Source organism: Colossoma macropomum, unplaced genomic scaffold (genome assembly GCF_904425465.1).
Source record: "Colossoma macropomum unplaced genomic scaffold, Colossoma_macropomum, whole genome shotgun sequence".
Classification (NCBI taxonomy): domain Eukaryota; kingdom Metazoa; phylum Chordata; class Actinopteri; order Characiformes; family Serrasalmidae; genus Colossoma; species Colossoma macropomum.
Window position 1 is genome coordinate 9,278,164 of NW_023494794.1, and position 17,160 is coordinate 9,295,323.

The 17,160-nt window shown below is 39.7% G+C and overlaps 1 protein-coding gene across 1 annotated transcript; it reads right to left on the bottom strand.

Moving 5' to 3' along the window:
* Positions 1-5,653: 5,653 nt before the first annotated feature.
* Positions 5,654-16,630, bottom strand: tmprss4b (transmembrane serine protease 4b). The gene is made up of 11 exons (XM_036580946.1): positions 16,496-16,630; positions 15,206-15,358; positions 14,124-14,250; positions 12,290-12,412; positions 12,141-12,184; positions 11,164-11,326; positions 10,133-10,299; positions 9,756-9,851; positions 6,809-6,951; positions 5,993-6,142; positions 5,654-5,791 (listed from the first exon to the last, which is right to left on the bottom strand). The coding sequence occupies exons 1-11, from the start codon at positions 16,620-16,622 to the stop codon at positions 5,780-5,782; spliced, it is 1,305 nt and encodes a 434-aa protein (XP_036436839.1). The 5' UTR covers positions 16,623-16,630; the 3' UTR covers positions 5,654-5,779.
* Between the last annotated feature and the right edge of the window lie 530 nt (positions 16,631-17,160).

Below are 17,160 nucleotides of genomic sequence, written 5' to 3' on the forward strand. Positions count from 1 at the left end.
AAAAATCCTGAATGAAACACTGAAAATGCTGCTTCAAACTATTAAGCGATGCATTCTAGCATGTTAACAGCCAACGTTTTTAGAAATGCTTACTATAAGACGAGGAAATATACTGTTTTTTATTATGAGAAACTGTACACCTCTTTAATCAGCAGCATCAGCTTTAGGGTAGCGAAGAATTTTGGTCCTCATCTCATTGAATGTATAATTAAACACTGGATGCAAACATGCAAATGCAATATATTCAGGCAATAAGCACACGTTAATCTGACAAGCATGACGTCAATACAGGCTTACTAACAAACAAACGAGTGGCTGTGACTTACATGTTTTGTCCAGTGTGAATGAGAAACACTTGGAAATATGTATCGTATATGAATGGAACGGCATTTTCAAACCTCTCTTTGATTGGCTTAGGGTCGGTTTGATGTCAGGTCAAGGTCAGGGCCAGTTCAGACGTCTTTTTAATGTTGAATCGGTTGTTTTAATTGATTTATCAGTTAAATAAATAAGTAGTTAAAGTTAGCAAAGATGCTGTACTGCTAAAATGAGGACAGAGGTAAACCTTTTAGGTGACATCGAAATGAGGCCTAGTGAGAAATTCAAACTTATATCCATCCATCAATCATCTAAACCGCTTATCCTTCTGGGTCGCGGTGGGGTGCTGGAGCCTATCCCAGCTGTCATTGGGCGGGAGGCAGGATACACCCTGGACAGGTCGCCAGTCCATCGCAGGGCAGACAGACAGACATACACATTCACACACACACTCACACCTTGGGGCAATTTAGCACGTCCAATTGGCCTGACTGCATGTTTTGGACTTATATCATCAAACAGAAATATAAGAGCAGGCAGTGTAGCCAAAACTATTATTCCTGTACTACCATTCAGTTTCTATTCATTTAGATGTATTACTTAAATATGTTCGAGGAAAAAGTCAGGTGCCTTGTTTTTGGATGTTTAGCTGGCAGACCCTCCACAGGTCTGAGTGGGTGCATGTAAAAAAAGAAAAAAAAAACAAAACAGTCCACTATAGTCATGTGCAGAAGTTTGGGCACCCCTGGTCAATTACTTTTTTGTTGATTTTCTAAGTGAAAGTTTGCTAGTTTGGACTGTGCCTTTAAAATATGGAGGTAGTATGATTGAAGGAGGGGAGAAACCTCTGAGAACTCTGAGAAACAGGTCAGACCCCCCCAAGCCACACCCTTTTAACTGTGGTAGAATGAATACAGGACTGAGGAACAGGGAGGAGATGGGGTTGGTGGCGGGAATTGTGCCCACTTCATCTTGGGAAACAGATGGTGAGATGGGAATTTATAGGGTGTTACATTGGAAGACTGGAAGCAGGAGAGGTTTCAGGCTTGGTCTCCCCACCAAGTTTCACTTATTCCATAACTCCATTAACTTGACTGTACATTTGAAAAAAAGAACAAAAAAAACAAAAAAACAATTACTGTTTATTTGCTGAATTTAACACGTTGGAAAAAATAAAACATAAAATGTGGAAAAGTTGTAGCACATTTTATATTGTATATTTTTTCAACAGAAATTGGGCACTAAAATTAGCAGAAAATGCTACATTTAAATGACTGGGGTGTTCAAACTTTTGCGTACAACTGTATACAGTACTGAGGTCTTATTTCAAATAAAATTCAATGGCAATTTTACCCAGAATTTTAATTTAGTCTACATTTGAATTTGACTGAATTCTAGAACTACATCTGTTTTTCTTTTATTCTGAGAATTTTTTGCATTTTGGCTAATATTATTGCGTATAATCCAGAAGTTGGCTACAACTCTTGATGCCCAAAGTGGATTAAGCTCATACTTCATAGATGTACTGAACAAATCTGCAAACTGTTCCACTGGAGGCTCAACCAATAGGAAAGCCACGTACCTCGTCTTCAGTTGGGCACTCATGTAGTCTTGGCTGGGAAAGTACAACTTGTGAAATTCTTCTCTAAAGAAAAAGATTCATATTAACACCAGAGGAATTTGTACAGGATTCCTAAGAGAATCAAAGTATTCAAATCTAATGTATAATGAATAAATCAGCACTACAGGAATTTGTACAGGATGCTTTAGTGTTTTAAGAGTATTACTATAGATCCTTTTGTCATGGTTGGTCCTGGGCACTTGGTTAAATGAGATTGCTGGACTGCCAGTGCTGGTCAGCATATATGCAAGGCTTTCCTGGGACAATGGGGCCTCATAATACTGCTAACACCAGGATTTTAAAATCAATTTTTGCTTTTAAATTGTGTGGTTGATGGATTCTGGTGCAGTGATGGAGGCTGAGGGCTGATGTAATCCTGTCTTTGCACTCTCAGCAGGATTGTGACAGGTCTGTCTCGACTTATTGCACTTTCTGTAGGCTTTGGCAGGGTTTTCCTTTGAAGAGAGCATTGCAGTCGTTCAGTCTTAAGGAAACAAAGCCAAGCGTAGAGTGCCAAAGCTTTGGCAGTCTGGCACATTTACGTTATGAAATAACGATGCTGATTAATGCATATTGTGCCTGTAAAGTAACAAATAAAGCAAAGAACTATGAACAAAAGGAGTGTAGCAAGTTGGTATTCTGACTGTACATACAATAAGGATTTTCATTACTGCACCCCCGTCTGAAACCCAGTTGAATTTCTAATTGAGGCTAGTTAGAATTACAGTTTGTGGAAAGGTGTGTTGTATTGTAATACTTTACATTTAGAACATTAAATCTGTTATAACCTTAAATCATTTCAGGGATTATGTCTATATACATAGTCAAATGCAAAAGTTTGAACGCCCATGGTCAAGTTACATGTTTTGTTGATTTTCTACGAGAATATAAGTCAACACATCGTCAACATGGAACAAACTTAAATATGGCATTTTTTCTGCAAATTTAACATATTAGGGAAAGAAAGTGTGCCATAACTTTTACACAGGCAACATTTTATGTTTCATTTTTTCCCCCAATATGTTAAATTCAGCAAATGAACAGTGATTGTGTATTAAAATGTGCAGAAGTGTGCTCTCTGTGGAGGACGTGTTCACTTTTTATCAAAATCAACTAAACATGTCATTCGACCAGGGGCGCCAAAACTTTTGCATTCGACCGCATATATGTGCACTATTACTTCGATTTATTTTTACATCCTTCTATGCTTGTTGGAAACCATTTTGCTCATGCCTTCTGGTTTATTTTGTAGACTAATTCAAATAAAATGCTAATTCTACTTAAGCATTTTAGTTTCCTCCACATTTGAATGGACTGACAGTTTTAGAACTAGCACTTTTGTCCGGACTGGTTACTGAGGGGGGCTGCTAAACAGGGCAAACATGAGCAGGTCTGGCCCCCAGAATGAGATCATGTTACTGTGACAACATTTTAGCAATAAACTTATAGTACTGTAGCTTTGAACCAAATGCTAAATAGAAAGGGTAGTTGAACATACCTCTAGGAAAACTGTGTAGGCCTGTGATTTTATCTGTGTGAATGAAGAGTGATGAGATCGTATTGTATGTGTAAACTAACAGTCTGAGAATGCTAAGGTCATGATTAAATTGTAAGCCACCCTGTATAAGAACGTCTACCAAATGCATAAATGTAAATCTTGACAAGTAGAAATCGTAGGCCCACTCCCATTTCTTATTTTTACCCCTAGCCCTTGTTTTTGAGTGTCATCTTGCCCCTTGGAACCGAGTTACAAGGGGTAATGGTTGAAATCTCCCCCTACGAAATGGGAAAACCCTCAAATAAAGAACTTCACTTCATTAACAGGCTACTAGCAGTGCTCTGTAGGCGACCCTGCCGGTCTGCAGTGATAGCAGAGGAGGGTAGCAGAGGGAAGTTCAGTAACATCACTGCTGGGCTTTAGTTACATTTAGGGCATCATATGGCTTCAAAGAGGGGCAATTATTTATTATCACCCACCCCTAATTCTTCAGTGATATGAAGCTGAAATGGGATTGGGCCTAAGACTCCAAGAGACACTTGAAAGCAGTTTACATTATTTCAAACACATCTATCACCTGAGATAATGGAAGCGATACACCCATAAGACCTCCAAGCTTACTTGATAAGCTATATATGAGTGCACATTGTAAATAAAACTGTCATTTGATTGCATTATCTGATGAAATTGCTGGAAAATCTGTACATTTCTTGATTGTATTGCTGGATGAGATGAATAGTTGAGTGCGAAATATAATCGTGTGTTTGCTTTTCGGTTATTTCAGCTGTGTCTGATCGGCTTGGTGAGGTTGTGTAAGAAACTGATTGCTGTTTTGAGTAATTGACCTGAGTTGTGTGCTGATTGGCTGTCCATTAGGCAGAGTCAAGGGCTCGACATCCTGGCACTTATCAGAATAAGAATGTTCTAGAATGGAGGTTTTCAGTCCATGCAGTGAAGACTGTTATGGTGTCCATGCTTATCTTCTACCATTACAATGCAGACCACCAAATATCTGGATTGTATGTGATGGAAGAGATCAGAAGTGTGGACCAGTTAACGGCCTTCAAGGCCTGGGTTAAATACCTTTGTTCTGGTTCAGAACTATGCAAAGCTTCTTGGCTTTAGGTCAATAAGACCACTGCTCTTCTGTTCCTGAAGTTAATGTGCAATTTATGGCTACATAAAGAAGAATGAAGATACATCAGGCAGATGTTTTCCTTGCTGTCTTGTTCACATTGTCGGTGAGAATTTACATCTGGATTTGAACCTACAAGGAAGAGCTTCTGCCTTCAAGTCAATCTTTTGATTATTTGCCTCTGAATTATTGTATTTGTGTTGAATTGTATGTAAAAAGTTATTAATATTAAAATATTTGATTTCTGCTGGACTGCCGTAGAGATGGTACATATGTATGTATGCGTGCGAAGCTAAGTTGAGGATTCTGGAAAGCGGCCCACACAAAGACGACTGCCTGAAATGCACTGATTTCAGAGATGTAGCACAGCTTCATTTCAGTAATGCTGTGCTCTTCTTAGGAGTATATCATCAAGTATGCTAACATTGCTAACCAAGAATGAAAGCTAGTAGATACTATGGGCGCCTCATTGACAGCAGGTATCGTTAAAAGCCAGCAAGCTAACACTGGAGATCTGAAAAATCCACTTACAAGCTTCAGTTGAATGCTGCATTAGCTCATGCTAACATATATTAGCCATGTTAGCATCTTTAGGTGAAGTACTTTGTAGCACAGTTAGACTCCTCACCCATCTTGGCTTCTATTCTATCTATATAAACGAATGTAAAAGACAAGGTAGTCTGTTTGCGTTAGACACAGTTTGTTCCCTTCTGTTGCCTTAAGCGAATGTGCAGCCATTCGGTACTGGCTATTATACTGTACTGTCATGCATATGAATTTGATTTGTTATTTACTGTTAAAAAAAAGTAGAAGTAAAACATTTTGGATACCAAGTTGCTGCGTTGTGTCTTTTGTTGACTTTCTTCAGAAAAAGATATAAACCAAGAACCTCCAATTAGAAAATATACATTAATTCTTTATTTTCTTTGTTTATTTATGTTAAAATCTGGTAGAAAAGGCAACTTTTTAGCCCTTTATTACAAAACACCACAACACTGACACTTAAAAACGAGAACATTTAAACATTCGAGCATTTTGAAATAAAAAAAAATGCATTAAACATGTAAACAAATACTCAAAATACATTATGTTAACTGAGTTTTCTTCATTTCTACCGTCTCACAACAAACGTGAGATCATGCTTGTGTCACACAGTGGTGATTGGCTGTTGATAGATGCAACTTCCCATGAGTCACTGTACACATTCTCAGGGGTATTTCTGAAAAGTGAGAAATGGTCAGCATATTTAATGTGCCTGATCAGTTTAAATCACTTTAAACCAGCTAGCAATGACCACAGTCTTTTCAGCTTTTAACTGAAGCATATTCATGTACAGACGTAGTGGATTCAGCGGTTATAAGTCTGTCTAAACATATGATTATTTTAAAACACACACACACACACACACACACACACACACCTCCAGGACTGTATAAATCCAGTCGAGTAGCTGCCTGATGTCAGTGTAAACTCCAGGTTTTCCTTTACGGGCACAGCCTGCCCCCCAGCTCACCACGCCCACCAACTGCCATCGAGATGACAGGTAGACCAGCGGACCCCCACTATCCCCCTACAGACAGAGCAAGGAATACAATTAGTATGCTAGCACAAAAAGCTCGCTAGGAAATGTGTTTTGTACATATCTTCATAGCCCTTCATGTATGAGGACACCTTGGGTTGGGGGGGTTGGGGGGTAAATCATCTTAAACAACCATTTGGTCACTCCAGATTGAATATATGCAAATAAGAGATCAGTGGTTCCTGACCCGGTCCTCAGCACCCCAGACAGTCCACAATTTTGCTCCAAGCCAACTCGCAACACAGAGATGAAGGAAAATTGTGGGCAATCGGGGAGGCTCCAAGTCTGCTGCCCTTCACATAGGGGTTCAATTCTCTGCCTGAGCAAACACACCATGGTACACCAGAGCCCTTGAGCTAGACAGGGGCGGCCTTTGCACTAGGAAAAGGTAGGCGGGGGGGGACTTGGCTAGTGAGGGTATGAACTGCAATATCATTTTTTGCAGTGTAGGTGGCTGGACCACTCAGGGGTCCTGAGCCTCAACTAGTTGAAAAATGCATCAAGGAGGCCCCGTTCCTACCTTCAAGAGCTCCAGAATCACTAGATCCACCCCCATGTTAGACTCAAAATGCTCTGCAAGTTACTCAAGATAAGAGCATCTGACAAAGGCATAAAAGAAGGTTAAACAAGAACCAGTGTCAATTTAACTATTCTCACCTGGCAAGAATCTACTCCACCTTGGAGGTAGCCAGCGCATAGCATTCTGGGAGTGATAGCAGAGCCGTAGACAGATTTATTTGAACACACAGACTGGTCAATCAGAGGTACTGTGGCTTTGTCTAGCACAGATGATAACTGACCTGAGAGCATGAGGGGGTGAAATTAAAGAAGATTAAAGAACAGGTCAATGCGTGTCAGCTGACATGCTTTTGTAGTTACTAGCCTGTAGCTGCAGCTGTTCAACACGGATAATGCTGGTGTTGTGTCCGATTCAGTTCCCCCTCAAATTCACATTCCCTTTGACAAATCAGGTCCTCGGGCGGCGCATTCACTGAGCAGAAACAACACCAATCAACACTGGAACTACGGAGAGCGAACAGGTTCAAAAAAGGTTTGTACAGCAGCTGCATTCACCCAATCGGTGACATACAGTACAAAAAGTGTTTATCAGTATGATTGTTCACTCGAATTAAAAACAATATTTATCATGGAATTTTAATTATTCCTCATCATCTTGGGTGCATTTATATTGGAGATGGGGTGAGTTTTTTCGAACTCTTTTGCTTTCCGTAGATCTAGTGTTGCTTGGCGTTGTTTTCTGTTCAGTGAATGCGTGAGAGAGAAAAAACTGAATGGGTGAATGGAAATTGACGGTATTAACAAACTACTTGCTGCTCTGCTCACCACTTTATGGGGCAGGACAGCAAGGTGAACTGTGGTCTATCGCAGCTCCTCTGATTAATATCGTAACTCACATAAGCTCCGTGTGCTGACCGTGTAACGCAACGCCGCCAACCCGAATGGCACAAATGTGCAGGGTGGAGAGGAACATGCAGGACATTGTGAGGAAAAAAATAAATAAATACATTTAAAAAAAAATAAAAATAAAAAAAAAATAGTACCCAAAAAACATTTTTTCGAATTAAGCATTATTTTCTATTATCAGCGTGACATATAAAACCTTATAGGACGCATAGTTCACTGGTCATTTTGGATAGTAGATAAAATGGTGATTTTGTAGTGTAGACATATGGAAGTCCGGTTTCTATTACTTCAGTGGTGAACAATTTTGACTCTAAATTTCTCTAGAAAGGCACATTTCAAACAAAACCACTCTGAGTGATTTAGTTTATATCTAAACGCTTGAATGATTAAGCAATTTTGCAAAATCGGTGGAGTTCCCCTTTAACTGAAATAAGAAATGCAATACATATTCCAAAACAATGCATGTCCTGACCACAGACCCAGCCTCCTACTGCATGTGCAAAACTCTTACTGCTCCACTCAAAGAAACACTTTCAAAAAACACCTGTGACTAATGATTGGGGGAGAACAGTTAGCATATCATTGCATAGAGCTAACACTAAATTAATACTGGTTACTCGACCCCAGTGAACCCTGGGCTAATTTTGATAAATGTTTTTGTACTTTGGTCAATTACAATTAAAGCATGTAATCAATACAATATATTTACATGAGACAGTCTCATGTCATATGTTGTTATTTTCAGTACAGGCTGTTCAGATATGTCATCATCATCATCAGCACTATTTTTAATGCCAACAGATTTTTTAAATAAAATATTTGCTTATACCAACTTTTAAAAAAAAGTTGTCCAATCAGACTTTGTTTCAGAAATGGTAACACTAAAGTGTCTGTGAGCCAATAATGCAACAATTTGATGATGGTTTATTCTATTTCTTATTATTAAGTAAAAAATAAATACATTAGCATACAGTGGCCATATTGTTATTGATTTTCTGTCCTCTTGGATCCATACTGAGTGAACTCTCATAGCCAGCCATTTAGTACTCAAATTCACCTGGATATTTACTAAACAGCTGTGTGTAATACCTGAATCTGAATACTGAATTTGTTTGAGATCATTTATTATTATTTTTTATTATTATTCATTTTTCACTCTAAGCTGAAGCTATTGTAATGCAGATGCTCCAGTCAGTATTAAAACACAACTGCTCTCGGCTAAGGTCCTGCTGATTGTTATAATGTGTGTATGGTGTCTAAGTAAACTGTCTTTCAATCTGCTCTTAAAGTGTGGGCCTACGGTTGTGAATATCAGCAATTAGCCTTATTCACACTGCAACCATATTGCTTTTCATACACATGGTGTCAGTTTTTGTATCGTTACTAACATTAATGTACTAAGAGTCACATTAAGCTTAGTCTCAGCCTAAAATAGACGCAGACGTTCTGAAATCTAAGGCACGTTAAACTGGCCACAACTACCTGAATTTTGTCAGTTGCATTTTGGTGGTACACCCATTTGTGTACGCACTTCCACGCACCAGTTCTAATCTCTCAGATGGGAAACAGTTTTGCAAAACTAAAGTGAACTGCTCTGTTTACTGCAGGGGTGCACAACTCCAGTCCTGGAGCGCCAATGTCCAGCACAGTTTGGTGATTTACACTTGTCTGTTAATTGCCAGGTTAAGTGGGTGCGTTTGAGCAGAGAAACCTCCAAACTGTGCTGGACACCAGCCCTCCAGGACCAGAGTGGTGCACCCTTGGTTTACTGTGACAAATCTTTTGGAGCGAGATGTGGTCACTGGATTGAAAAACATGTTCAAAGTCACAGCACTGCATCTGTAAACATGAGTCAATCGTTTCTCTAAAGCATTCAGAAGCGAGTAGGCTGAGATGTCCTTGGCAAATCTGTTTCCCATGGGTGTGTTTTTGTTGTAGCCCCAGTTTGATACAAGTCACACAAAGACAATAGTCCGTGGTTGCTTATTTTGCATGTCAATCACACGACCCTTTGCTGTCAAAGTAGGTTATTTTCCCACAGTAAGTGACACAACACACCAAACAAGTCTGGTTTGTGAGACTAACTTAACCTTAACACTAGCCAGCTAAGTACATGCTTTAACACTGGGTCTTGACTTCAACATCACAAATACCCTTCAATTTAGCCACGCCTACTCACCATTCTCCTTCAGCACACCCCACCCAGTTACCACAAGCTCCTCCCCTTCCTTGATTGATAGCTGGTGCGGGGGCAGACAGACCGGGTGAATGGAGTCTGGAGGTAGAAACAGGAACTTGGTGAGAAGACTGGAGTAAAGGTTACATCAAAAATCATCAGACTACTCAGTTGAAGAACGTCCTTGAGGACCATCCAGCCGGTTATCATTTGCTCCTCCCAACAGCTTTAGATCATATAATCAATGGTTTAAGATGACCGATTACCTACTCAGGTAAAAAAGGGAGCTGGAATTAAACAAAACAATGGACTGACTTGACGGACAAGGTCATGAACATCTTCGCTCTACTACAAATAAATGGATGACTTGTTTGGAGCACCTCCAAGTGTCACGGCCCAAGCCAGTCGGAGCATGGCGATGTCGTAGTCGTGGCGTACGTGGCTGTAGTCTTCATGAAGGATGATGGTTTCCAAGGATACGCCTCCTGATGATGTCAGGTAGGTGTGGCCGAGAACTACACGCCATGCACCGATTTCCCGTGTCCGTCTGAAAGAAGCAGCAATTCTTGATTTGACAATGGTTCTTTAGGAAATATTTCAATGCAACTGAAGGACACAAATTTTCTATCACAGTCAGTTTAAGTACTTTTTAATTTGTTACCTTATAATAATAGAAATATCAAATGACAACATGAAGGTTTCCGTATTGAACACAGTAGTTCTCACCCAATTCCCACCCTAACGATAATGCTCATTTCTGCTAGCGCCTCTATGTGGTTTCTTATGTTGCATTAGCACCAAACTAACAGTGCCTCACATTTGTTTTCTCTTACTGGGTTTAATTCTACTCAGTGCAGACTTAACCTAAATCAGACATTTGAATTATGTCAGGCATTAAAATAAGATTCTTTATATTGCAGATCTTATTATTAATGAAGCAGAACTTTATCCTGTTGGCTTAGCCTGATTAGCCTGCTACCTTTAGGCCCAGTTGTTAAAACAATAGGTTGTCAGCCCCTCAGTTTAAACAAAACCGGGCTCATATGTTGATACGTTGGGTGGTCCATGAGAGCAGCATAACTGTATGTTTGCATTAGCAGTTGACAGAGCGAAAAGTGGCCAGTGGAATGATTTGTGGAATGATTAGTAACAAGCACCAAACGACTTGTGAACAGGTGACCAATCAAGTTGAGATTGCATCGCAAGACATCAAAGCATTTTTAAAATTCCTTTCAAAACTATAAAATAGAAATGTGGCTCAGATTTATTCAACATTCTTTTGGTAATTTCCTAGTTTTTGTTCTCAGTATTTTTTATAAAATGTGGAAAATGGCAGAGATGTTCAAACTTATGGGACTGTACTTGGTGCATTTTTGCACATCTATGAGCACAAACATGTGTACAGACTCACCCAGTAAAGCAGTGAGCAGCGCTGATGACCCATCGTGTGGAGATCAGTGCTCCGCCACAGACGTGGTGTCCATCCCACTGCACACTGACCTGCCATGGCCACAACTCTGCTACTGTGTCCACTCCGCCTGCAATACGATTCAAGCCAACCACCTCCCCGCAGTCTACACATGCACAAACACATTATCAGGTTTTTAAGTTTTTTAAGAACATAAAAGTTAAAAAGAAGCTTTTCATGGCTTCAAATCTGACCATGGCTAAATAATGACTCCTTACATTTTATATTTTCTTTTTGTCAGTTTAGAATAAGTTGTTGCCTGTACAGCACCACCCTTCATTTACTTAATATCAAGTAAAAACAGCCGTTAAGTACACGTTTGCTTTTCAGCATTAAGAAAAGCAGAAATCATATTTAACCTAAATTTACACAGATCCTTCAAAAACAACTGATTATAATATTCTTTCAGTATTTATTGTGTCCAAACTTTACCTTATTTACAGCTTCCATTCTTTAAGGTGACTCACTTTCAGTTTTTCAAAAGAAATCTGTAGAGGTATTTTTTCCACACATCCAAAGTTCAGTCTTAGAAGTTGGTTGCATTTCCTGCTGCTCATGATCAAAGTAATGTAGTAGATTGTCTTATATCCAATATTTTCAGAAAAATCTCCTGAAAACTTAAAGAACTTCGACTTAATGGCTGTTTAAACTGCATTAAATGAATAAAGAGTGGTCTCAGACTTTTACACAATAGAGTATGTTGCACTAGTCACCCAACTAACGTAGCTAATGTAAGCTAGTGTTCATGCTAAGCTAATGGGCGAGCTTGGGTAGCCAAATAATAGTAGATAAATCTTCAGCACTAGATCTTATTTATCCAAGGCAAACATTCATTTATTCAAAGTAACAGTTTTGTGTTTCGTGCATGTTGTTCTCATCTTTTGTCCACTCTGTAAATTGAAAAATGGCCGCTCATTTACCTGAACAAGACAGTGATATTACTGAGCCGGACGAGCACTGATCTCTGAAAGAACACCACATTTTGAAAGAAAGACTGTGACCACATTCTGAACATGCATATATAATTTATGATAAGGTACATTAATGTATTTGTGCACATTTGTATTACCTCACACTGAGTACGTTCTGAATGGCTGTACTTGCTTCTGGAGTTTCAGTATTGATAACGGCGAAAGTCGTCCCTACAACAGACTGTAGACTCTTCACAGGGACTTGAACACTCCGTGGGCTGCTACAAGTGAACAGGACACACATCATCTCCACTAAGTGCACCATCGAACGTGCTAAATTTTAGATCACTACCAGAGAAAGGATTATTTAGCAGAGCATTCCAGAAACACTACAACAGGATTAGGCCAAAAATTCATGGTAGGATGGTGGGAAATGTTTGCTTCTTGAGTTTTGCACTGGAACAACAAGGCTAACAAGTAATGGAAGCTTATAACTCAGCAGTTAGCATGGTGCCAACTTCAAGCCTAACTCATCACACACTTGCCTCAAACTGTGTGGAGCTGTTCAGTTATTCCAAATGCAAGTAGACTTGCTTATGTGGTGTTAGACACTCTACACAGATCAGGCATAACATTCTGACCACCTCCTTGTTTCTACACTCTTTGTCCACTTTATCAGCTCCACTTACTATATAGGAGCACTTTGTAGTTCTACAGTTACAGACTGTAGTCCATCTGTTTCTCTGCATACTTTGTTAGCCCCCTTTTACCCTGTTCTTCGGTGGTCAGGACCCCCATGGACCCTCACAGAGCAGGTACTATTTGGGTGGTGGGTCATTCTCAGCACTGCAGTAACACTGACGTGGTGGTGGTGTGTTCGTGTGTGCTGCACTGGTCTGAGTGGATCAGACACAGCAGTGCTGCTGGAGTTTTTAAATATCTCAGTGTCACTGCTGGACTGAGAATAGTCCACTAATCAAAAACATCCAGCCGACAGCGTCCTGTGGGCAGCGTCCTGTGACCACTGATGAAGGACTAGAGGATGACCAAAACAAACTGTGCAGCAGCAGATGAGCTATCGTCTCTGACTTTACATCTACAAGGTGGACTGACAAGGTAGGAGTGTCTAATAGAGTGGACAGTGAGTGGACACAGTGTTTAAAAACTCCAGCAGCACTGCTGTGTCTGATCCACTCGTACCAGCACAACACACACTAACACACCACCACCACGTCAGTGTTACTGCAGTGCTGAGAATGATCCACCACCCAAATAGTACCTGCTCTGTGAGGGTCCATGGGGGTCCTGACCACCGAAGAACAGGGTAAAAGGGGGCTAACAAAGTATGCAGAGAAACAGATGGACTACAGTCTGTAACTGTAGAACTACAAAGTGCACCTATATAGTAAGTGGAGCTGATAAAATGGACAATGAGCGTAGAAACAAGGAGGTGGTCAGAATGTTATGCCTGATCGGTGTATTTATTATCTACAAACATGGATTAAAAAAGTATGAACAAAATTTTGCTGCTTCTGCTCTTAGCTATGCTATGGGAGGTACTTTTGTCCAAGTTTGTGGACAACAAGTCTGTCACAGTGTCAGAAACTTAAGAAAGATAAGCTAGTCTTTTAGTGTACTGCTGCACCAGTTTCCATTATCGGTTAGCTACAGTGTAAAACTGAAGAAGCAAGCATGTCTTTGGCTGATCAATTTTATTTGGGATAAAAGGAAAATTCCATAAATGTGACTTTTTAAAGAACTCTCTCTGTAAGGCACGTGTCAAGGTCCAGTCCTGGCGTTGGATGAGGGTTAACACTAACCTCCACAGCACTTTGGCCCAGAAGGTCCCCAGTTTGACATGCCTGCTCTAAGGGCATAACACTCTCGTTTACAAGATGGACGGTGATATTGCATTGTATAGCCAAGTAAGTGCGCTGGATGGACACAATGTTTAGCACACATGGGTGTGCATGTGTGTGTGTGTGTACTTACTGTGTGTATCCCAGCTGCTGGCATGCTGCCCGAGTGTACTGGCTTCTCCAGTTGTCCGCACACACAGTTATCCACTTTTGGTTGTCAACAAAAACCTGCAAGATTAAACTCTCACCTACCAATCGCACTACATACATCCATCCATCCATCCATACACACACACACACACACACACACACACACACCATACATACATGTTGGATGGGAGTGACATATGAATTGTTTTTATACTGAAATTACAATTTAAAAGAGCGTAATTTTCAAATTGCAAGAGCTGCATTTTTTTTTTTTACAGCCTACATTCTTTAAAAAGATGGTTCTTCAAAGGTACTTTAACACAATGGTTCTATATAGAACCATGAAAACTTAAGTCATGCTTAAGTGGTTCTTTGCATAGTGAAATGGTCCTTTAGATTGATGAATGTGCTGTATATGGTTCTATATAGCACCAAAAAGGGTTCTGCTATTGTTACAATGTCAAGCTTATAAGAATAGAAGATCCATTTTTGGTGCTGTATAGTTTTCTTACATTTGTTCTTGAGAAAGTTAAGAAAAAGTCCATGTCAGATTCATGACGTGTTCTTAAACCACAGAACTGTTCTTACCAAAGAACAAATCCCAAACAAGAAAATGTTGAATGTCAGAAACTATGTGAAAGTAAGTGGGTTTTAAGAAGAAATTTTTAGGAACAGTTGGTGAATGAGGCCCATTGTATTTACTAAAGAACCCGTGAAGAACCATCTTTTTAAAGAGTACATTATAAACATTGCCTTAGCAAATTTTAATTGGGAAATAACACTGATCTTGTGGACTACCTGTATATGACGTTAGCCCACTCAGAAGCAACCAAACCCGCCCCCCTGTACCATGTACATGATGACATAACCATAACTATCAGAGAAAAAAAAAACAAAAAAAAACAAATCACAAATCAGATATTTTCCCCTCAAATCGTTCAGCCTTACACAGGGAAATGAAAACCTGAGTACATTTCTAAGGGTTGTAGGTGCACAGCCTGGTGGTCGGTTTCTTTTTTTTATTTCACTTTGTGTGTGTGTGTGTGTGTGTGTGTGTGTGTTCACCTGGATAGGTGGCATTAATGCTCAGGTTGGACACACAGGTGAGCTCATCCTCTCCATCAGCACAATCAGCCTCCCCATCACACGCTTTAGCTACTGGAACAAACCTCAGAGACCCAGCACAGAAATAAAACCTCGAGTTTATCAGCCCGATTACTGAGAAAGAAAGAAAGAAAGAAAGATCAACATTTTCCACTAATATACACACACGGTTGAATCTTTTTGCTGAAACAGTCAGTCAAGACTTGGAGTCTGAAGTTAGCATCTGCACTGCAGCTATGAGGCTTGTGTAGCCAGCAAGTAATGGAACCTTATGTACACCAATCATTGATGAGTCTCATTCACCATTATCTTCCTACGTTTTTTCTTAATTTTGTTCTTGAGAAACATCCTAAAAAAGTCATCAGATTCATGACGTGTTTTAAACCGCAGAATTGTTGACACCTTTGTGTTCTTAAGTGTGTAGATTGGGTTCTTACCCAAGAACAAATTAGTGAATGTCAAAATCTTTGTGAAAACTGCGTTAGTGAAGAAAGAAAAAAGAAAAAAATTCTTCTTAAGAACGGATGGTGAATGAGGCCCATTGTGCTGACTGCTTGCTTACGACATCACGCACTTGCCTCAAGTTATGTTGAGTTGTGGTTTCTATGACATTCCTTTGACTTACCTATAAAAATGGACAGATGTACAGACAACATTCAGGCTGAGATGACTGACTGCTACTATATAAGTAATGCACACTTCTGTATCATTTCTTAGATAACAATATGGCATTTGGAGTCTTGGGATTGGTGTTACAGCAAAAATATACATGTTCAATACTTCAAGACTTCGATACCCAATATGCATCACAATATTTCGTTTTCTAGGGTCGAGAAGTTGGAACAGACAAAAAAAAAGCCCCAGTATTGCCACATTTTAAAAAGATCATTTTAAAAACAACTGCTAATTCAACTTTTTATTCAACCTTTCACAGACTGTACTAAATCCAATTAAACAGGACAAATTATGCTTTGTTTTTGAATGAAACAAAGTTTGTGTTTTTAAGTACTAATATCAAAATCTACAATTATCAGAAAAGCCTATCGTGATGTAATTCATCACAATAATGACGAGGCTCATCACACTGCCCATGCCTGTGCAGTCTGGACAATGTTTCCATTAAGCTTCCATTCCAACCGAAGAAGCAAACGTCCGACACAAAACATTACAAACTCACACATCTCAAACTAATTGTTGGATTGACTTATTACAGCTCACACACTGCTTAGCATTAGCTGTTAGCATGCTTACTGTAGTAGAGACCCACTGCCAGTAATGCTAGTGTTAGCAGCACACAGCACACAGCGACCAGGGCCAGCTTCCGCCTCTCCCTCCTCTCCGTCTGTAACTTCGACAGCCTCCTCGAGTTCAGGGGCATGGCTGCTCCTCAGTCTGTGGGAGGGAGGTCACACTGGTCAATGCTGTGGAGCTCAGAAGGTCAGATCTGTAATAGTGTCCATACAAGGAGAGTAAATCTTTTGAGCTCTGGCCTCACACTTAACTCTGGATTAACTAGATTATTTAAAAACATCAGTGAACATCAATTTTCAAATTTCACCATTTCATATGATTATTTTGCTACAGTTCAGAAACATTAAACACACTGAATATAGAAACACGACTGGAGGAACTATTTAGTATAATCTAAAAAAAATAATAATTTGAATTTATACACTTCAGAAAAGCTTGAGAACTATAAACTACGTGTCCTATATTCAACATTCAAAAGTTGATCCACTGATACATTTCTGTGTGTTAGTATATATATAGTGTCTCAGCCCTGGTCCTGGAGGCTCAGTACTTTTCAGTGTCTTCTCAGCTCCCAGCACACCTGATCCAACCAATCAGCTCATTGTAGAGTTAAAGTAGCTGAGTTTAAGGCAAGAAAAGCCGATTATCAGAAGAGAAACACTGAA